This window comes from Artemia sp. Qi Xiang Cuo, chromosome 12 (assembly GCF_049724085.1).
Source record: "Artemia sp. Qi Xiang Cuo chromosome 12, ASM4972408v1, whole genome shotgun sequence".
NCBI lineage: Eukaryota > Metazoa > Arthropoda > Branchiopoda > Anostraca > Artemiidae > Artemia > Artemia sp. Qi Xiang Cuo.
Genome location: NC_142805.1, coordinates 47,225,732 through 47,249,747, shown reverse-complemented (window position 1 = coordinate 47,249,747; position 24,016 = coordinate 47,225,732). Strand labels below are relative to the sequence as shown.

Sequence of the window (24,016 nt, the reverse complement as noted above, 5' to 3'; positions counted from 1 at the left end):
GGGAGGATACCGGGGCAGTTGCCGTGGGCACCCACTTTGATCCAATTTTTTTACTTTGATTCGGCTTTTTTTGCTTATATTTGAGTCAGGAGGGGGCACTGTAATTAATTTTTCCCCGGGCACCACCGACCCAGGAACGGTTCCAATTGGGCTCCATGTTTTAAATGGCCCCGCCCTGGCATAAAAACGAACAATTTTTTTTGACATTGTAAAATAGCCTATTCTTGACGATTCCAATAAGCGTTGCTTTTGGAGAGAGATCATTTTACAAGTTGAAACCAATAGAAAAGTATCTTATATGAACAATGAATCAGGATAGATTGAATGGTTTAGCAGTTATATAGATTGAAAGTGAAGACTCAAGGAAATTAGGATTTCAATCAGTTTTAGAAGAATTTATTGAACCAGAACTTTGAAACATGTTAATTCATTTATTCATAATAGGTGATGTAAGTTTCAAAAGACACTTTCAGCAGCTTCAGAACATCTAGAGGACAAAAAAAATAAGTAAAGTAATCTCAAAATGAGAACAAAAAAGGACAAAAGAGGACAAAAACATAAGCTCAAAATGAACAAACTGGACCATCAAATGACACAAGATCAAGAGAACGACCTGAAAAGTGTAAATGTACGGGTGAAAATGAACAACGTAGCCCATCAAAAGTGACAAGACCAATCCGAGCAGCTAAGGTAAATGGCTTTGAAAAAAAAAAAACGTTTGAAACAATGATAAATAAAAATAAAGAACAAATAAATATACGGTTAGAAGATATACGACAGCAAGAACGAAGAAATACGCAGCTAGAAGATAAACGGCAACAAGAATTACAAGCAACAGCGGGAATCAGGACGTGTAAAAAATGAAAGTGAAGAACAAAGAAGTGTAGGGTTAGTAGAAACGTGACTGTTAGAAAACAAGAGACAGTGACATTCAGAACGAGTCAAAAATGAAAGTGAAGAAGAAAGAAATGTTGCATTAGAAGAACAACGCCATCACAATCTTCGACGCCAACAAACCATGGCGGAAAACCCAGTAAAAACCTATAAAGATGCCATCAACTATGCAAGTGATAATTACAAGTCATTGAATCCTTCAACGTTGTATGTATTCACTGTTGAATCCTTCATTTTCTCGCTTGAAAAGTAGGCAGCAAAAGTGATTTATTTGGAAGTTGCTGCGTGCTTGGTCGAATTGGGTTGCCACCTCCACAATTTTCAAATAAATTGGCTTGGCCTGCTATATGATATCACTTGGTCTCTAAAGAATTCCACAAACAAATTCAAAACTTGCACTCATGTTTTGCTTTAGCCTCATTCAACATAAGCGATGATTGAACCATCAATAGCCGTAATGTTCTCAGCTTCAAAGTAGCTGGACAAATTTATCACAAAATCGATCTAGCGGTACATCATTACAGACCCTGAAGGTGATTTTAAACCTCATTCATATCGCCAAATACACTTTTTAGACTTTTTAGATGAAGGTGTTAAAGGACAGCTTGCACATCTTTTAAATTATGGGATCTTTCGTCATCCAAAGGATCTCTTGGAAGAAATATTGCGATACACACACAACTATGCTACAGGTTACATGAAAATAAAAGAAGTGGAGGACCATTTAAAGCAACCTGTTGCTTCATACCTGTTGCTTCACTGATACAACAGGCTCATATAGAAGACAGGTAACAATGAGAATCAATATACATAAGCCTGCCGCGTAGCCGCTGGTCTCCCGGTATATATATATATATACTGTATCTGAATTTTGCTTAAAATTTAATACATAGAGGGGGCCACGCAAAAAAAAACATCCAATCGGGCCTCAGACCTAGTCAATCCAGCCCTGTTTGCACCGTCTGTACAAATTCAAATGCAATTTCTTCACAATATGCAATTCTCATTATAAAAAAATGCCAATCATATTAAAAATTTCAATGGATGTGGCTTTGTCACGAATGGGTTTTGCAAAAAAACATACCTTCACTATGGTGAACTCTGATGGTTCAGCATATTGAAAAAATAGTAGAAAAAAAGTTAAAAATGGTAGAGTAGTATCAGGCTAAAACTATCTAGGAAAAGTATTTAAAAATTCGCCTTTCCAATATGGAAAATGAGATATGGGAATTCTATACAGGAGATGAAACCCATTTCGAAACAAAAAAAAAATCGACAAAATGAAAATAAATTTAATGTACATAAATTTAAGCGGGTAGTTTTTCACAAAAGTTCCTGTCAAAGAAAGGCTAAAAATGTGAAACGTCAGTAGATTGTAATTTAATCGGTTACATGAAAAGTGCTAATCACTAATTTGACCACAACAACGCAACCGTTAGAAATCCAGAGTATCTTTCGGTAGGGGTACTTCTTCTATTTTAATACTCCAGCTAGGTTTGCAGAAGAGGGAAGCTAGGATATATGAAAGAGCCAAAATATAACATCCCATTGAAAGTGTACGTTTGGGAGCAACATTCCTCGACTGATGCCATTCCGGAATGTCTCAATTTTATTTAATACAAATTCGGAAGGTTATGTAACAAGAAATTTAATAAAATTGAGTAAGCTAAAGGATGTGATGGTGAAACTATCACTTTATATCCACTATGTTGAACACGAGCTATGGAACGATCTCGAGATGACTTGAAATCATTGGAAGTGAAGGAACTCCATGTGTCAATAAAAGTTTTATGTTTAGATAGTTATTATAGGGTGAGTTATGTAAGGTTGGGATGGGTATTTTGAATGGGTGTGGGAGAGTAAATGTCAGGTGTCTAAGGTTTTACAAAGGTTTCTGTATTGAGTGTGACTGATCGATTGTAACAGCCATAATGTAGGCGTGGTTAGGGTTTATTTTAGTTGCTTAGAGATACAAGGGAAAAAGATGCAGGATTAGGCATTGTATGCCTAATCCTAAAGGAAATAAAAAAATCACATCGCAGTTAAAAAAAACTAACCTATTATTAGCTAAGTACTACGCCACAGATTTTAATGTTTTTTATTACAAGATTTGTAATAAAATAGGAAAAGCTGGTCATATTTTACCTGATCCAAATTAATACTGTTTTATTAAGTTCGATAGTTCAAGTTTTTCTAAATACCGTGTCTCCCTTAATAGTCGAAGTACAAAAGACCTGATACAATGATTTTTCTCATTGGCAACTAACACCCCTTCCACGCCCACCATTTCCCCAAACACATCCAATCAAAATTTTGAGATAGCCATTTTGTTCAACGCAGTTGAAAGTTCTAGAAGTTATACTTTTGAGCAGGACAATCCCCCAACAATCCCCCAACATTTAACCTCTGGGAAGCATGGATGAGCTATATTATTTTATTTTATATACCTGCTTGTAGAAAAACAAAATTAAACCATTTTTTTTTAAATTTACCCCCTCCCCAAATAAATTCCTATATGGGTATCTGGTCAAAAGACTTGACGGAATCTTAATCTCTTACCTTCATAAAGAGATACATACCCCCTGAAAATAAAAATACTAGTGTCCCTGTTCCCCAACCCCACTAAAAAAATGAGTCTTTGGTTCTTTAAAGACCATCCTGAATACATATATAAAAACACAAATAAATATCGGATATTTTCTCAGCCAACATTGAACTAGTTATAATCAAAACCAGCAACTTATTTTCTTGCTCACTTGTCCTTATTACTTGCGTTACGGATTAAAACGATTTGGCAATCAATTCAGTCAAATAGCTAAAATACCAGGGCCAGAGACGTAAAGTAAATTTAAATCAGCTTTTTTATAAAATTTATTGTAAAATGCAGCCAATTCATGACTTCTTTTTAATCCAGCAAGTAATAAGTCACAATTGTGATACAAAAAAAAGACATTTTCCAGGGTATTAAGCTAATGGTAATATATGAAACATGTATACTAAACAGTACCAGCGTCTGAAAAACTTCTGAATCTCTCCTTTCAGATTTGTTTCAAAACTTTTTTTTCTTACAATATATCTTTTGGGTTTAGTGTTAAGAGTGGGAAACAAACTTACCATAGTGTTTTCAGCTCGTGATATGAACAGATGTGAATGGAGTGGATGCCGTCCTGGCTCCAATGGGCCGGCTCCATAAACCGTCCATATTGCTCTGACTTCAGTTACTTCGAATGTTGTAATAATCTAAAAATCAATTTGAATTACTGACAAAGGATAACCACAACAGAATGAATAGAAAATAAATGTCTCCTTCTTTTCAAAACTCTTTGCAGGAAATGGTTTTGAGCATTGAAATACATTTTTTGGCTTCACAATTTTAAATGCAATGCGGATTTTTTTTTTTATTTATTTTCTTTTTTTGCTAGTCAAATCCATAGTTTTTATTTTATCTATTTTTCCTAAGCTGGAAAGACTCAAAATCTGTAACAGTAAAAAACAAAATTTGTCATCATTGATTTCAACGACAAAAGACTTTCAGAACAATATTTTGCGCCTACAATTTAAGGTTTTGCGCCCACTGATTCGGAATACACTGCCTAGCAGCAAATACACTCCAATTTCATTTTTACCCGAATGGCATAAAATATATTAAGCACAAAAATTTACACACAAGATAGCAAATTTTTGAAAGAGCTAAGTAATAAGGGATCTACGTTTCCCCTCCCCCTTCCATTATGAAGTTGATTTGAGGGACTACGCCCAGAAAAACTGAAAGGCCCTTGGGTAATAACCAGACGTACCAATTTGGGGCGGGGTCAGTGAGGGCAGAGGGGTATTAATTGTTCTCAAGATTTCATTTCCCCTCCTCCCCAAGATTTTGAAATACACCTTTTTTGGTATTTTCACTCAAAAACAACAAAATTACCCCTTTTGGTTTTGAAAAATATATATTATCTTCCCCCAATACTTTCACAAAATGACACCTCTGATAAACATGTCCTTTTCGGTGTTTTCAGCCTCCCTCCCAACCCCACTCCTGAAAAAAACCTCTGGCAAAAATCTAAAAAGAATTTGATAGTATTGATGGTATCTAATACGAAGGCAAAACTCCTTAGATTCAGAGTATGAAGAGAATTAGACAGTCTTAGATATGAATATATGGGCTAGAGTTCGTTCTTCACTGTATACGTAATCCGCATTTAGTATATACTATTCCGGTCCCTTATGTAAGATACAAAGGGACTTTTTTTGAAAAAGTGGTTTTCCATTCATTTTATAAGAAATATAGCCGCTAATATTTATGATCAAAATGCTCACCATATTATAATAGAGCATCGAACGGTGTATCGAATAGTACTTTTGTTTTTAGGCATCTCTTTATGGACCTTTTCGCTTTTATGCCGGCTCAAGGCTCGGATCTTTGTAAATATAAGTTAATAAGGCCCATATTTCGTTCTTTACTATAAAACTAAGTCAACAGCTGCAAGTACAACTAAGCAAAAGTTGCAGGTACAACTAAGGCAACAGCCACATCTACGTTATTTCCAAAGTTTGTTGTCCTTCCTTTGTTTTTAAAACATTTCAGCAATGTTTTTGATGTTTTCTTCTTTTATTTGTCTATCAACTAATAATTGAAACAGGCCATTATTAACTTGATCCAATTCTAATTTTACATCCGTATTCCTGTTTTCATCAGTTTGATCTCTAATTTTTATAGAAACTGAGTTGAACTGTTTTTCTTTTTCTCCGACAAGAAGAATCATACTGTAATGTCTTTTTGTGACCTTTCTATTTTTTTTTTAAAATCATCGCTACCTTTATCTAAACTACAATGGAAACCAGCCGTTTTTATCTTTTTTTGAAAAAATTTTGCGGATTCAAGAATACTTGAAGTGTTCTTGTTTGAATTTACTTTTCTAGGTTTCAGCTATCTCTACAGTCATGATACAGATGAAACTTACATAACTTCCATTTATAATTATCTGCACCGATCCTTAATATAATGCAGATTATTGTGAATCATACTGCCCATTACCACTGTTCATTGTGAATCACTGCCCATTACCACTGTTGAAGATTGCGGCGCAAATCAAATCGGTTTCTCCAAGGGTCTTGATTCTCAACATGCTCCTCGATTTCTGTCTAAGATCTTTGTTGACGTGCAATCCAAGAATGATTCAGTGTTCCTTTGTACAGTTGATATTTTGAAGGCTTTTGATTCTGTGAATCATCATCATGCAATTGCTTCTTTGATTAAAGCGGTATTCATAAAAGTGTATGCGTGACGCTACTTTATTTGTACTGTAATTCTATTGTTTTTGCTAAATGGGATTCGAGGCTGATTGCTGAAATTCAAATAAAAAGTGGAGTCCGCCAAGGAACGTGCTATCGCCCAGCATATTTAAATCGGCTATTGCTGATGTTCTGGATAGTCTTTTGCCCACTTCGTTTCTTAACAGTGTGGAGATGACTTATTTAGCGATGTATTGCTGATGAGTAGAACGCGCTAAGCGCTTCAGTCGAATCTTGATAAGCTCTTGCATGGCTTTTTTAGTATTGGTCTGCGAATTAATAGATCGAAGTGTGATTTTTTTACCGTTTAACTGTAGTTATCCAGTTTCGTCCTTTAACATATATTAAATACACAAAACAAATTTTTTTTTAACTGAAAGTAAGGAGAGACATTAAAACTTAAAATGCACAGAAATTATTCCGTATATGAAAGGGGCTGTCCCCTCCCAAACGCCTCACTCTTTACGCTAAAGTTTTTTATCACAGGCAGCGCAATCGCGCTGCCTAAGTAAAGAACGATGTTGGCACAATGTATTATTTTTTTTTTCCTTTAGAACAGGGCACTTCGTATCGAAGGAGTTCTCGTAGAAACTTCAAAAAGGGCTTATTAGATTGGAAATTGGAATGGCTAGTGCCCTTTTTAATAGTCGAAAGTGATTGGAAGACAACTAACAACCCTTCCACGCCCACCATTTCCCCAAACACATCCAATCAAAATTTTGAGATAGCCATTTTGTTCAACGTAGATGATTTCCAGATAGACATTATGTTTTTCAGGATGACAAACCCCTCAGAGCCCCCAGGCCAACTGTTGCAGGTTGTAAAATGTTTTTATAGATAGCGTTGTCGTAGAAACTTCAAACGGGGCTCATTCGATTGGAAATTGGAATGGCTAGAGCCCTTTTTAACAGTCGAAAGTTATTGGAGGGCAATTAACACCTCTTCCAAGCGCACCTTTTCCCCACATACATTCAATCAAAATTTTGAGATAGCAATTTTGTTCAAAATAGTTGATTGCCAGCCAGAAATTATGTTTTTGAGGATGACCAACCCCTCAGAGCCCCCATGCCAAAAGTTGTAGGTTATGCCCTGGGGGCATAAAAGGTTTTTATAGATAGCGTTGTCGTAGAAGCTTCGAACAGGGCTCATTCGATTGGAAATTGGAATGGTTAGTGCCCTTTTTAATAGTCGAAAGTGTGGAAGGCAACTAACACCCCTTCTACGCCCACCATTTCCACAAACACATTCAATCAAAATTTTAAGATAACAATTTTGTTCAACGTAGTTGAATTCCAGACAGAAATTATGTTTTTGAGGAGGACACTCCCCCCACGGCCCACAGGGCAAGGGTTGTAAGTTATGCCCTGGGGGCATATAAGGTTTTTACAGAAAACTTTGTCGTAAAAACTTAAAAAAGGGCTCATTAGATTGGAAATTCAAAGAGATATTGCCTTTTTTAATAGTCGAATGTGATTGAAGGGCAACTAAACCCCCTCTCACCCCCACCTTAACGATGTTGGCACAATGTATTATTTTTTTTCTTTAGACCAGGGAACTTCGTATCGAAGGAGTTGTCGTAGAAACTTCAAAAAGGGCTCATTCCATTGGAAATTGGAGTGGCTTGTGCCCTTTTTAATAGTCGAAAGTGATTGGAAGGCAACTAACACCCATTCCACGCCCACCATTTCCCCAACATATTAAATCAAAATTTAGAGATAGCCATTTTGTTCAACGTAGTTGATTTCCAGATAGACAGTATGTTTTTGAGGATGACAAACCCCTCGGAGCCCCCAGGCCCAAGGTTGTAGGTTATGCCCTGGGGGCATATAAGGTTTTTATAAATAGCGTTGTCGTAGAAACTTCAAACAGGGCTCATTCGATTAGAAATTGGAAGGGCTAATGCCCTTTTTAATAGTCGAAAGTGATTGAAAGGCAACTAATACCCCTTCAACGCCCACCATTTCCCCAAACACATCCAATCAAAATTTTGAGACAGCCATTTTGTTCAACGTAGTTGAATTCCAGACAGAAATTATGTTTTTGAGGAGGACACTCCCCCCACAGTCCACAGGGCAAGAGTTTTAAGTTATGCCCTGGGGGCATATAAGGTTGTTATAGAAAGCTTTGTGGCAGAAACTTCAAAAAGGGCTCATTCGATTGGAAATTCAAAGGGATATTGCCCTTTTTAATAGTCGAAAGTGATTGGAGGGCAACTAACCCCCCTCTCACGTCCACTTTTTCCCCGAACACGTCTAATCAAAATTTTAAGATAGCGATTTTGTTCAACGTAATTGAAAGTTCTGGAAATTAGGTTTTTTAGAATGACACCCCCCCCCAAGAGCCCTCAGGGTAAGGGTTACAAGTTTTACACCGGGGGTATATTAGGTTTTTACAGAAAGCATTGTCGTAGAAACTTCAAAAAGGGCTCATTAGATTGGAAATTGGAATGGCTAGTGCCCTTTCTAATAGTCGAAAGTGATTGGAAGGCAGCTAAGACCCCTTCCACGCCCACCATTTCCCCAAACACATCCAATCAAAATTTTGAGATGGCCATTTTGTTCAACGCAGTTGAAAGTTCTGTAGATTAGGTCTTTGAGGATGACAACCTTTTGAGCAGGACAATCCCCCAACAGTCTTCAGGGCAAGCGTTATAAGTTAAGTCCTGGGGGCATATAAGGTTTTTATTGAAATCTTTGTGGTGGAAACTTGTAAACGGACTAATTTGAATGGAATTTCAAAGGGCTAGTGCCCTTTTTAATTGTCGAAAGTGATTTGAGGCAACTAACCCCCCTCTCACGCCCAACTTTTCCCTAAACAAATACAATCAAAATTTGTAGATAGCCATGTTATTCAACGTAGTTGAAAGTTTTGGAAATTAGGTCTTTAATGATAACAACACCCCCCCCCACAGTCCTCAGGGCAAGGGTTGTAAGTTGTGCCGTGGGGGCATATATGTTTTTCTTTATAGAAAGCGATGTGGTAGAAACTTCGAAAAGGGCTCATTCGATTGGAAATTGGAGTGGCTTGTGCCCTTTTTAATAGTCGAAAGTGATTGGAAGGCAACTAACACCCCTTCCACGCCCACCATTTCCCAAACATATTAAATCAAAATTTAGAGATAGCCATTTTGTTCAACGTAGTTGATTTCCAGATAGACAGTATGTTTTTGAGGATGACAAACCCCTCGGAGCCCCCAGGCCCAAGGTTGTAGGTTATGCCCTGGGGGCATATAAGGTTTTTATAAATAGCGTTGTCGTAGAAACTTCAAACAGGGCTCATTCGATTAGAAATTGGAAGGGCTAATGCCCTTTGTAATAGTCGAAAGTGATTGAAAGGCAACTAATACCCCTTCAACGCTCCCCATTTCCCCAAACACATCCAATCAAAATTTTGAGACAGCCATTTTGTTCAACGTAGTTGAATTCCAGACAGAAATTATGTTTTTGAGGAGGACACTCCCCCCACAGTCCACAGGGCAAGAGTTTTAAGTTATGCCCTGGGGGCATATAAGGTTGTTATAGAAAGCTTTGTGGCAGAAACTTCAAAAAGGGCCCATTCGATTGGAAATTCAAAGGGATATTGCCCTTTTTAATAGTCGAAAGTGATTGGAGGGCAACTAACCCCCCTCTCACGTCCACTTTTTCCCCGAACACGTCTAATCAAAATTTTGAGATAGCGATTTTGTTCAACGTAATTGAAAGTTCTGGAAATTAGGTTTTTTAGGCTGACACCCCCCCCCCCAAGAGCCCTCAGGGCAAGGGTTACAAGTTTTACACCGGGGGTATATTAGGTTTTTACAGAAAGCGTTGTCGTAGAAACTTTAAAATGGGCTCAATAGAATGGAAATGGAAATGGCTACTGCCCTTTTTAATAGTCGAAAGTGATTGGAAGGCAACTAACACCCCTACCAGGTCCACTTTGTCCCCTAACACGTCCAATCAGAATTTTGAGATAGCCAGTTTGTTCAACGCAGTTGAAAGTTCTGTAGATTAGGTCTTTGAGGATGACAACCTTTTGAGCAGGACAATCCCCCAACAGTCTTCAGGGCAAGCGTTATAAGTTAAGTCCTGGAGGCATATAAGCTTTTTATTGAAATCTTTGTGGTGGAAACTTGTAAAAGGACTCATTTGAATGGAATTTCAAAGGGCTAGTGCCCTTTTTAATTGTCGAAAGTGATTTGAGGCAACTAACCCCCCTCTCACGCCCAACTTTTCCCTAAACAAATACAATCAAAATTTGTAGATAGCCATGTTATTCAACGTAGTTGAAAGTTTTGGAAATTAGGTCTTTAATGATAACAACCCCCCCCCCCCCACAGTCCTCAGGGCAAGGGTTGTAAGTTGTGCCGTGGGGGCATATATGTTTTTCTTTATAGAAAGCGATGTGGTAGAAACTTCAAAAAGGGCTTAATCAATTGGAAACTGAAAGGGCTAGTGCCCTTTTTAATAGTCGAAAGTGATTGAAGGGCAACTAACCCCCCTCTCATGCCCATCATTTCCCCCAAAACATCCAATCACAATTTTTAGATATCCATTTTGTTCAACGAAGCTGAAAGTTCTGGAAATTAGTTCTTTGAAAATGATAGCCCCCTCAGAGCCCTCAGGGCAAGGGTCGTAAGCTATGCCCGGGGGCATATAAAGTTTACAAAGAAAGTAATCGAGTAAAGAACGATGTTGGCACAATACATTATTCACAATGTATTACAGGTAATTACTTGTGCCCTTTTTAATAGTCGAAAGTGATTGAAAGGCAACTAACACCCCTTCCAGGCCCACCATTTCCCCAGACACATCCAATCAAAATTTTGAGATAGCAATTTTGTTCAGCGTAGTTGATTTCCAGACAGAAATTATATTTTAGAGGAGGACACTCCCCACAGCCCTCAGGGCAAGGGTTGTAAGTTATGCCCTGGGGGCATATAAGGATTATATAGAAAGTAACCGAGTAAAGAACGATGTTGGCACAATGTATTATTTATAATGTATTACAGGTAATTACTTGTGCCCTTTTTAATATTCGAAAGTGATTGGAAGGCAACTAATACCCCTTCCACGCCCACCATTTCATCAAAAAAATCCAACCAAAATTTTGATACAGTCATTTTGTTCAGCGTAGTTGATTTCCAGACAGAAATTATATTTTTGATGAGGACACTCCCCAAAGCCCTCAGGGCAAGGGTTGTAAGTTATGCCCTGGGGGCATATAAGGTTTTTATAGAAAGCTTTGTTTTAGACTTGAAAAGGCTCATTCGATTGGAAATTCAAAGGGCTAGTGCCCTTTTTAATAGTCGAAAGTGATTGGAAGAAAACTGACCCCCTCTCCCGCAAACCTTTTCCCCAAACACATCCAATCAAAATTTTGAGATAGCCATTTTGTTCAACGTAGTTGAATGTTCTGTAAACTAGGTCTTTGAGGATGACAAGTTATTGCTGTGTTATGCCCTTGGTGCATAAAAGCTTTTTATAGAAAGCGTTCTCGTAAAAACTTCAAAAAGGGCTCATCCAATTGGAAATTGAAATGGGTTCATTTCAGTTTAATAGTCGAAAGTGATTGGAAGGCAACTAACACCCCCTTCCACGGCCACCATTTCCCCAACACATACAATCAAAATTTTGAGACAGCCATTTTGTTCAACGCAGTTGAAAGTTCTGGAAATTATACCTTTGAGCAGGACACTACCCCCACAGTCGTTAGGACAAGGGTTTTAAGTTATTCCCTGGGGGCATATAAGGTTTTTTATTGAAATCTTTGTCGTAGAAACTTGAAAAAGGGCTCATTCGATTGGAAATTCAAAGGGCTAGTATCCTTTTTAATAGTCGAAAGTGATTTGAGGGCATTTAACCCCCCTCTGACACCCACCTTTTTCTCCAAACACATCCAATCAAAATTTTTTTAAAGCCATTTTATTCAACGTAATTGAAAGTTTTGGAAATTAGGTCTTTAAGGATGACAAACCCTACCGCCAGAGCCCTCAGGGCAAGGATTGTAGGTTATGCCCTGGGGACATATAAGCTTTTTATAGATAGTGATGTTGTAGAAACTTCAAAAAGGGCTCATTCAATTGGAAATTACAAGGGCTTGTGCCCTTTTTAATAGTTGAAAGTGATTAGAGGGCAACTAACCCCCTTCTCACGCCCACCATTTCCCCAAATTCATCCAATCAAAGTTTTGAGATAGCCATTTTGTGGATGACACCCCCCCCCCCCAACAGTCCACAGGGCAAGGGTTGTATGTTATGCCCTGGGGGGCATATAAGGTTTTTATAGAAAGCTTTGTCGTAGAAACTTCAAAAAGGACTCATTCAATAGGAAATTCAAAGGGATATTCCCCTTTTAATAGTCGAGGGTGATTGGAGGACATCTAAACCCCCTCTCACGCGCACCATTTCCCCAAACACATCCAATTAAAATTTTGAGATAGCCATTTTGTTCGACCTAGTTAAAAAGTCCGGAAATTATGTTTTTGAGGATGACTCTCACCCAACAGCCCACAGGGCAAGGGTTGTAAGTTATGCCCTGGGGGCATATAACGTCTTTTTTATAGAAACCGTTGTCGTAAAAACTTCAAAAAGGAATTATTCGACTAGAAATTAAAAGAGCTAGTGCCCTTTTTAATAGTCAAAAGTGATTGGATGGCAAGTAACCCCCCTCTCAAGCCCACAATTTCCCCAAACACATCCAATCAAACTTTTGAGATAGCCATTTTGTTCAACGTAGTTGAAAGGTCTGGAAATTATGTCTTTGAGGATGACAACTCCCCCAGCCCTCAGGGCAAGGGTTGTAGGTTAAGCCCTGGGGGTATATAAGGTTTTTATTGAAAGTATTGTCATAGAAACTTCAAAACGGCTAATTCAATTGGAAATTGAAACGTCTAGTGCCCTTTTTAATAGTCGAAAGTGATTGGATAGCAACTAACGCCCCTCTCACGCCCACCATTTCCCCAAACACATCCAATCAAAATTTTTAGATAGCTGTTTTGTTTAACGTAGTTGGAAGTTCTGGAAATTTGGTCTGTCATTATGACAACCCCTCACAGCCGTCAGGGCAAGGGTTGTAACTTATGCCCTGGAGGCATATAAGTTGCTCATACAAAGCGTTGTCGTAGAAAATCAAAAAGGGCTCATTTGATCAGAAATTGAAAGGGCTAGTGTTCTTTCTAATAGACGAATGTGATTGGAAGGCTTGACATTTTTATAGTAAAGATCGATGTGTGTACAACGTTTTTTTTTTTTTTTAGACCAGGGCACTTCGTATCGAAGGAGTTATCGTAAGAACTTCGAAAGGGCTCATTCGATTGAAAATAGAAAGGGCTAATGCCCTTTTTAAGAGTCAAAAGTGATTGGAGGGCAACTAATCCCCCACTCACGCCCACCCTCCCATTTGCCCATTTTGTTTAAAAACTAAATGTTACCTTAAGATTAAATTGAATTTCACTGTGTTAATGCTAATTCCCAATAAGGCATCTCAGCAGTATCCCAAGAACGACTGAGGGTATTATGTTCAAATTTTCAGAGCTACTTATGCTCTTAAAATTTAACCAAATCAAAATAGCGTAAGTGTATCCAAGCTATCAAAGAAAATAAACAGATTTTTTTGCGAATAGTATCAAGTTTTCTATTTCAAGTCAACTAGAAGAGGTATGAAACTAAATTAAACACTACTATTTGTGCCCAGATTTTTAGAAGGGTGCATGTTGTTAAAAATTGCTGAAGATTTTTTTCCAGCATACAAATAGCATGCCAAACTATAAAGTCTTAAAAAAAGCTAAAAGATTTAAAGTATTATTTTCTTTTTCCCTGAAAAGACTATGTCAATATAAAACGAACAGAAATTAATTAAAAAAAACTTTTTCCACAAAAAAAGTTTTTCAAAGATAAGTGAAGAACTCCATTAAACCAAAAATGAGCAAAAATAAAATAAAACAATCTACCAAGCGTGAAACTACCACAAATCAGCATCTATAAATAAATGAAACCCTAAACGAACAGAAATTACAATAAATAACCGAGTCAAACTCAAAATAAGCAGAAATTAACATGAGTTTCAAAATCCTTATGCCTTCCCAAGGCATTTGTAGATTCTTTTGATGTATCTATTGGTATCCAAATTACGGTTTTTATAATTTCGGTTACTATTGAGCCAGGTCACTCCTTTCTTACAATTCGTTACTTCGTGGTATATTTACTTAACTGTTTGATATATTTTGGTTGCTAAGGGGTATGGTTCACCTTTTACTGAGTTATTCTTGCAACCATGATGTTAAATCAACGTTCATGTAGTTATTTATATAAATACCTTAGTTACTATGGGCTGTAGCTCGTTATTTAATATAAATTTTTTGACAAACTTCCCCTTTGTATACAAGGTGATGTGGCATTTGGTATGATGGCAAGTTTGGGTGAATCTGCTCCCTCATATCCTAGATTCCTTCTTAGCTATAAAACAATTCCTTTAAAATGAGCCATTAAACAGCTCTCTATGATATTCCAGTGCCCTGGTAGCTGAGAGGAATAGAGAAAAAAGATGCTGTCGATGTCGAATATCGTGGTTGCCGCACCTTTTCTTGTTTTTCAAGCAAGAAAAGGTGCTACCTATATTTCTTATATAGGGTTTTCGGACAAGGCGGTTCTAATAGCGTAATTCTGGTTTTGATTTGACAATATTTTTAGGAGTTATGGGTACTGTAGTTTTTACTATGGTACGTGATCGTGTCTTACTAGGTTGCTAGCTACCGCTGCATCCCGGATTACGAACAAGAAAAAGCCGTAAGGCTTTTTCTTAGTTGGAATGGTAATAGACGAAACTCGGTATGGCATTATACCCCAGACAAGTAACTTTTCAAAAGATGATTGTATTATCTTTACTTTTAGTTACTATATGCCGCGGTTTGTTCTTTACTAGGTTTCAGCTGTATCCGATGAAACTTACATAGTCTCCAATAAATCGATCTTTCTCTTTTCCCAAATAATATAAATTATAAGTCCTACTACAGCAATAACTCCAAGGCCTCCAACAACGCATCCGGCTGTTAATCCAACATACTGCATGGAACTATTTCCAGAACCGTTTTGATCATTCTTCTTTTTGTTTCCAATAATCTGTTTTTTATTGTCTATATCCTCGTTTTTTTTATTAGAATCATTGTTTTTATCTCCATCATGACCGGATTGCCTCATCCTACTTTCATCTTTTATATCCTTCACTTTTTTGGTTGTATTATCATTTTCGTCTCTCTCATGATCTGAATGTCTCATCTGATTTTCATACTCTATACCTTCTTTCATTTGAGTGATTGAGTGATCTTTTTCATTTGAGTGATTGGTTTTGTCTCCGTTATGATCGGACTGCTTAAGCTGATTTTCATCCTCTATATCCTCATCTTTTTTATTAAAGTAATTGTTTTCATCTTTGTTTTGGTCTGTCATGCTTGTCTCAAATTGAGGGTGATTCTTACCTGCAGTTGTCGTACTTGCAGGATCGAACTCCCTTATCTGATTTTCATTCTCTATATCCTCATCTTTTTTATTAGAATCATTGTTTTTATCTCCATCATGACCGGATTGCCTCATCCTACTTTCATCTTTTATATACTCCACTTTTTTAATTGTATTATCATTTTCGTCTCTCTCATGATCTGAATGTCTCATCTGATTTTCATACTCTATATCTTCTTTCATTTGAGTGATTGAGTGATCTTTTTCATTTGAGTGATTGGTTTTGTCTCCGTTATGATTCGTACCTACATGATCGAACTCCCTTATCTCTTTTTCATTCTCTATATCCTCATCTTTTTTATTAGAATCATTGTTTTCGTCTCCATCATGATCCGATTGCCTCGTCCGATTTTCATCCTTTATATCCTTATCTTTTTTACTTAAGACATAATTTTCTTCTCCATCATGATCAGACTGCCACGTCTGATTTTGATTCTTTGTGTTTCCATTCGTATCAGAAGTGTTTTTCAGTGGCAAACTACTTGTGCTGTTTTCTTGCATTGAATATCTTTGAGCTGTCATTGAAGATGGGCCTTTCTTTTTCATTATATTATCCGTCTCAGTTAGCTTTTCCTTATTATAATCTATTTTGACAGTCTTTTTACTTTTTTTGTAGCCTTCTAAATCAAAATGTATCATTTCATCCCAAGGAATCGTTATATTCTCCTGTTTAAAATGTTTTTGAGTTTCCAATGATACATCGTCCTCTTTCATTTGCTTTCCCTTCTCGGATATTGGTTTCTTAGTGCTAAATCTTTCTAAATCAAAAGGAATCATTTTGATGAGAGGAACCCGCTGATTTGGGACCTTATCAAAATCCATTCGTGCATTAAAACCCACCGATGGTCCAGTTACTGACGACTCATCTATACTTGACCGGTTGAACACAGGTCTTGTCTCTACAGAAACCAATGATTCAAGGATAACAATTAACAGTACCACTAAACAAAATGCCATTTTACAAATTATGGAGACGATTAACTGCAATTAAAAAGTTCTTCCTCATGTTCTAAAATCCGCTGTTGGATAGTATTTTTTAAAGCTAATTATCCAAAATCTTAAAGTTCCATATGAAGCAGTTCCATGGCAAAATTCTTTATGCAATTATCCAAAAGGTGATTAATTTAATTCCAAGATGTTAAAACTGAAACACATTAGTAATATTTCTCCAGTGACGTTTCTTCCCGTTATTTTAACAATTATTTTTGTTAAGTACAAAAGGCTTCTAAACTAAGCAATTTCTTTTAAAATGAGCCATTAAACAGTTTTCTATCGATGTTCCAGTGCCCCATTAGCTGCAGAGGAAAAAAACAGAAAAAAAGATGCCTTCAATACAAATATCATGGTTGCAGCCACTTTTCTTGTTTTTCAAGCCAATAGATTTTCCTTTTTGTTCAAGCCAGACGAACCGTAGGTTTCCTACATATGGTTCTTAGCCAAGATGACTTAAATAGTATGCTTTCTGTTTACATGTAAACCTATTTTTAGGAGTTATGGGCAACTATATCAAAAAGTACGTAGTAACGAACTGTAAGTAAGGAGCGAATGGGCTTAATAGTAACCGAAACTCTAAAAAACGGAATTTTGATACCAATAGATACATCAAAAGAATCTGATTTTTATGCTGATTTCGAATATTTATATATATTTCATCAAGTTTAGTCAAACAGTTCGTGGTATGTACAGTAAGAGCAACTCGTCTCAGTAATAACCGAAACTTTTAAAAACGAAATTTTGATACCAATAGATACATCATAAGAAATGGATTTTTACGCTGATTTTTATAAGTTTCACCAAGTTTAATGTTACCCATCAAAAGCTACGAGCCCGAGAAAATTTGCCTTATTTTAGAAAAAGGGACAAACAACCCCTAAAAGTCATAGAATCTTCAAGAAAACCACACTATCAGATTCAGCGCATCAGAGAACCTTAATGTAGAGGTTTCAAGCTCCTATCTGCAAAAATGTGGAATTTTGTAATTTTTGCCAGAAGAAAGATCACGGATGCGTGTTTATTTGTTTGTTTGTTTGTTCGTTCCTTTCTTTTTCCCAGGGGTGATCGTATCGACCCAGTGGTCCTGGAATGTCGCGAGAGGGCTCATTCGAGCGGAAATTAAAAGTTCTAGTGCCTATTTAATCAAAAACGAAAAATTTAATAATAGAATCACTTTATTACAAAAAGAACTGCATTTTTGATGTTTTTTCATACTGCAGTCTTTTCAAAGATATTTGATTTTTGAAGCAATCAAACAGTTCGTGGTAACGAACTGTATAGTAAGGCGACTCGTCTCAATAGTAACGAAACTTTAAAAAACGGAATTTTGATACCAATAGATACATCAAAAGAATCGAATTTTTATGCTTATTTTAAATATTTAAGTTTATTTAAGTTTTCAAACAGTTCGTGGTAACGAACTGTATAGTAAGAGCGACTCGTCTCAGTAGTAACCGAAACTTTTAAAAACGGCATTTTGATACCAATAGATACATCAAAAGAATTAGATTTTTACCCTGATTTTCAATATATTAGTTTCATCAAGTTTAATGTTACCTATCAAAATTTACGAGCCTGAGAAAATTTGCCTTATTTTCGACAAAAAAAGGAGAAACAACCCCTAAGAGTCATAGAATCTTAACGAAAATCATACTATCAGATTCAGCATATCAGGGAACCGTAATGTAGAGATTTCAAGCTCTTATCTGTAAAAACGTGGGATTTGGTATTTTTGCCAGAATAAAGATCCCGGATATGCGTTTATTTGTTTGTTTTTCTTTTCCCCAAGGGTGATCGTATCGACCCAGTGGTCCTAGAATGTTGCGAGAGGGCTCATTCGAACTGAAATTAAAATTTCTAGTGCCTTTTCTAATCAAAAATAAAAAAATTAAAAATAGAATCACTTTTTACAAAATCTTAACCAATCTTAACCAAAATCACACTATTAGATTCAGCGCATCAGAGAACCTTACTGTGGAGGTTTCAAGCTCCTATCTATAAAAATGTTGAATTTGGTATTTTTTGCCAGAAGAAAGATCACGGATTCGTGTTTATTTGTTTGTTTGTTTCTTTCTTTTCCCCAGGGGTGATCGTATCGACCTAGTGGTCCTATAATGTCGCGACAGCGCTCATTCGAGCGGAAATTAAAAGTTCTAGTGAATTTTTTGATGAAAAACAAAAACAAATTATAAATATAATCACTTTTAACAAAAAACTGAATTTTTGATGTCTTCATACTGCAGTCTTTTCAAAGATATTTGATTTTTGAAGCAATCAAACAGTTCGTGGTAACGAACTGTATAGTAAGGCGACTCGTCTAAATAGTAACGAAACTTTAAAAAACGGAATTTTGATACCAATAGATACATCAAAAGAATCGGATTTTTATGCTGATTTTAAATATTTAAGTTTCGTTAAGTTTTACATTAAAAGACGATCATTGGAATAACAAACCATTGCATACATCGGACTTAGTTAGCTACTTGATTGTTTAGGGGTTCGTCTCTTACTATTTCAAAGAAGAAAAGGCCGTAGGCTTTTTCCTGTTTGTAATCAGGTTTTTATATACAATAAGGACCGAAGTCTATCTCATAGTAACGGATACAACAGGGAAAAGAAAAAGAGGTCTCTGGTGTATATGACATCATTATAATGATGAACTAACTCTTGCCTATACTAACTTGCAAAGCAAAAGGTATGAGAAAAAACTGTAAAGCCTTGTAAACTGCAAAAATATTTAGGATGTTTTTACAGTAATTATATAAAGGAACGGTCTATTCAATTAAAAAAAGAAAAAAAAACCTGCTGTTGATGCGGAATATCAACATATTCCGATATGGCGCAGCCACTTTTCTTGATTTTCAAACCAATATATTTTCCTTGCTTTTCACGCCAAGGGAAAGTTAGTTTCCTAACTAGGGATATTGAACAATGCGGTTCTAATAGTGCACTTCGTTTTTTGATCTGATCCTAGTTTTAGTATATAAAGGATCGCTACTGTAAAATTTGTAAGTATCATCCGTATCATGGTTTTATTGATAGCTGAATTACAAACTAAAAGAAATCGAACCCAGCTGGCCTTGAACCACCAACCTTTCGGTTAACAGCCGATCGTGCTAGCAACTTTCACTATGACGTCATTAATTAAATTTTTAAAATTAACAATATGATATATAAAGGATCGATACTGTTCAATATAAATGAGGACTATGTAACTTTCATCGGATATAGCTGAAACCTAGTAAACAACAAATCAGACAGTTCGTGGTAACGAACTGTATAGTAAGAGCGACTCGTCTCAATAGCAACCGAAACTAAAAAACACAGAATTTTGATGCCAATAGATACATCAAAAGAATCGGATTTTTATGCTAATTTTAAATTTATAAGTTTCGTCAAATTTAGTCTTACCCTTCAAAAGTTACAGGCCTGCCTGAGAAAATTTGCCTTATTTTGAAAAAAGGGGAAAACACCCACTAAAAGTCATAGAGTCTTAATGATAAATAACACCATCATATTCAGAGTATCAGAGAACCTTACTGTAGAGGTCTCAGGCTCCTATCTGCAAAATGTGGAATTTGGTATTTTTTGCCTGAAAAAAGATCACGGATGCGTGTTTATTTGTTATTTTTTTCCAGGGGTGATCATATAGGCCCAGTGGTCCTAGAATGTCGTGAGAGGGATCATTCGAACGGAAATTAAAAGCCCTAGTGCCTTTTTTAATAAAAAATGTAAAAAATAAAATCACTTTTACCAAAAAACTGCATTTTTTATGTCTTTTCATACTGCAGTCTTTTCAAAGATATTTAATTTTTGAAGCAATTACATAAGGAATCATGTTAAAGATTGATCAATAATGTCATATTCCGGGTTGCAGCAGTAGCTAGCAACCTAGTAAGAGACAATCACGTCCAATGTTAAGAAATATAATAACCCACAACTCCTAAAAATAGAGTCAGATCAAAACACAAGTACACCAATAGAACCACCTTGTCCGAGACCCCTATATAGGAAACTTTCCGTCCCTTGGCTTGAACAGCAACGGAAATATATTGGTTTGAAAATAAAGAAAAGTGGCAGCTACTGCAGCATTCTGCCTAAACGGCATCTTTTTTTTCTTTTTTTTTTCTTTTCCAGAGATAGCTTGGCCCTGGAACATCCTAGAGAGTTGCTCAATGGCTCTTTTTAAAGGAAATTAATGGGGTAAAAAACCTTTTGTAATTAAAAAAAATTAAATAAAATCAATTTTTCTACTATAAACTGCATTTTTATGGCCAAACTTGATGAATGCCAACTATCAACGCCCCCTATTCTTACCATTGTATCATCGGAGACTTATGAAAAATCATAGGCAGCGCAATAGCGCTGCCTAAGTAAAGAACGATGTTGGCACAATGTTTTTTTTCTTTTCTTTTTTTTTTTTTGGTTTCTTGGTCTTAGACCAGAGCACCTCGTATCGAAGGCGTTGTCGTAGAAACTTCGAAACGGGCTCATTCGATTGAAAATTGGAGTGGCTTGTGCCCCTTTTAATAGTCGAAAATGATTGGAAGGCAACTAATACCCCTTCCACGCCCACAATTTCCCCAAACACATCTAATCAAATTTTTAGATAGACATTTTGTTCAGCGTAGTTGATTTTCAGATATAAATTATGTTTTTGAGGAGGACACTCCCCCACAGCCCTCAGGGCAAGGATTTTAAGTTATACCCTCGGGGCATATTAGGTTTTTTTTACAGAAACCGTTGTCGTAGAAACTTCAAAAAAGGCTCATTTGATTAGAAATTTTAATGGCTAGTGCCCTTTTTAATAGTCGAAAGTGATCGGAGGACAACTAACACCCCTCTCACAGACAGCCATTATTTAGATAGCCATATTGTTCATCGTAATTGAAAAGTCCGGAAATTATGTCTTTGAGGAAGACGACCCCGTCACAGCCCTCTGGTCAAGGTTTGTAAGTTATGCCCTGCGGCATATAAGGTTTTTATAGAAAGCGTTGTCGCAGAAACTTCAAACACGACTCATTCGATTGGAGAGCAGCTAGCGCCCCTCTCACGCGCACCATTTCTCCAAACAAATCCAATAAAAATTTTGAGATAGCAATTTTCTTAAAAGTAGTTGAAAGTTCTGGAAATTAGGTCTTTTAGGATGACAACCCCCCCCCCCAGCCCTCAGGGCATGGGTTGCAAGTTTATGCCCTGGGGACCTATAAGTCTCACGTCCAACATTTCTCCAAACACATCCATCAAAATTTTAAGATAGCCATTTTGTTTAACGTAGTTGAAAGTTCTGGAAATTAGATCTTTGAGGATGACAACCCCCTCACAGCCCTCAGGGCAAGGGTTGTAAGTTATGTCCTGGGGCATATAAAGTTTTTATAGAAACCGTAGTAGTAGAAACTCAAAAAAGGCTCATTCGACTGGAAATTGAAGGGGCTAGTGCCTTTTTTCATAGTCGAAAGTGATTGGAAGGCTTGACATTTTTATAGTAAAGATCGATGTGGGTACCATGTATTATTATTTTTTTCTTCTTTTTTTTTTGTTTAGACCAGGGCACTTCGTTTCGATGGAGTTGTCTTAGGAACTTCGAAAAGGTCTCATTCGATTGAAAATAGAAAGTGCTAATGCCCTTTTTAATGGTTGAAAGTGATTAGAGGGAAACTAGTCCCCCTCCCACGCCCACACTCCCATTTGCCCATTATGTTCGAAAACTAAATGTTGCATTAAGGTTAAATCAATATGCACTGTGTTAATACTAATTCCCAATAAGGCATTTCAGCAGTATCCTAAGAACAACTGAGGGTATTATGTTCAAACTTTCGGGGCTACCTCTGCTCTTTAAATGTAACCAAATAAAAATAGCGTAAGTGTATCCAAGCTATCAAAGAAAGTAAACAGATTTTTTTTGTGAATGGTATCAAGTTTTCTATTTCAGGTCAACTAGAGGCTGTATGAAACAAAATTAAACACTCCTATTCATGGGCGTAGGCACCATATTGTCTAGGGGGGGGGCAGTCGATAGTGGGATGGAGGGCCTTTTATCGACTTTACAACCATCTGCTTTTTCAGCCATATTTAATGTAAATTTGAAGGTCTAGTGGGGGCAGCGGCCCCCCCCCCCTTTTTACGCCCATGCTCCTATTTGTGTCTATATTTTTAAAAGGGTGTATGTTGTTAAAAATTGCTGAAAATTTTTCTCCAGCATACAAATAGCAGGCCAAACTATAAAGTATTAAAAAACGAAAAGATTTAAAGAATTATTTTCTTTTTCCCTGCAAAGACTATGTCAATATAAAACGAGCAAAAATTAATAAAAAAAAAATTCCACAAAAAAATTTTTCAAAGAAACGTAAAGAACTCCATTAAACACTTTACTGAAAAAATATAATAAAAAATATAGATTTGCACTTTACTGAAAAAATATAAATGTTTTTATTTTTATAACTTCAATAAATCAAATATATTTTATAACATTTTGATTACTAAATATCAGTATATGTATATTAAACTGACCATGCACATTCATTTGTATTTTTTTCAGTCAAGTGCAAATTATGTTCTGGCCTTGGGAAGGCATAGGGGTTTTGAGCATTACTCATGTTAATTTCTGCTCGTTTTGAATTTGAATCGGTTATTTATTGTAATTTCTGTTCACTTTGGGTTTCATTTATGTATAGACGCTGATTTGTGGTAGTTGCACGTAGACTATTGGTAGACTATTTGATTTTATTTTTTGCTAATTTTTGGTTTAATGGAGTTCTTTACTTTTCTTTGAAATACTTATTTTGTGGAAAAAGTTTTTTTTTTAATTAATTGCATTAAAAGATGATCATTGGAATAAAAAACCATTGTATACATTGAGCTTAGTTAGCAACTTGATTGTTTGAGGTTCGTCTTTTATTATTTCAAAAAAGTTTTGGGTCACTTGCCCGAGACTCTGGGAAGGTGGGTGCCCCCAAAAATTGTCCCAAATGCCTCTCTCGCCTTAGCACTGGTTTACTGATGCCTAAAGCCGTGAATGATTAGACCGTTGCTCAGGCGGTAACCATGGGGTAAACACATACCAACATTATTTTTTTATGTTCACATGGATTCCAATCCAGCCCATGTCCACCCCTCATCATTCAAGCTTCTCTCTTCAGGATAGGCGGGGAGGGGGTGCCCGCCGTCTCCTGCCGTTGAGTGGAAAATATCATGATAATGAGCAATTTCCTTGTTTTTCAAGTAAATGGATTTTCTTTGTTGTTCACGTCAAGGAGCTGCAAATTTCCTTTATAGGGGTCTCAAACAGGGCTGTTCTAGTGGTGTACTTTTTAGTTCAACTTAACATATTTTTAGAAGTTATGTGCT

At 36.5% G+C, this 24,016-nt stretch overlaps 1 protein-coding gene across 1 annotated transcript in view; it reads right to left on the bottom strand.

Moving 5' to 3' along the window:
- The window catches only part of LOC148946199 (cleavage and polyadenylation specificity factor subunit 1-like), a 93,579-nt gene that overhangs the window by 54,648 nt on the left and 14,915 nt on the right, over nt 1–24,016 (bottom strand). The window contains exon 4 of the mRNA XM_089097864.1: nt 4,009–4,134. Coding sequence (XP_088953990.1) covers nt 4,009–4,134 — 126 coding nt within the window. The remainder of the gene's footprint in view (nt 1–4,008; nt 4,135–24,016) is intronic.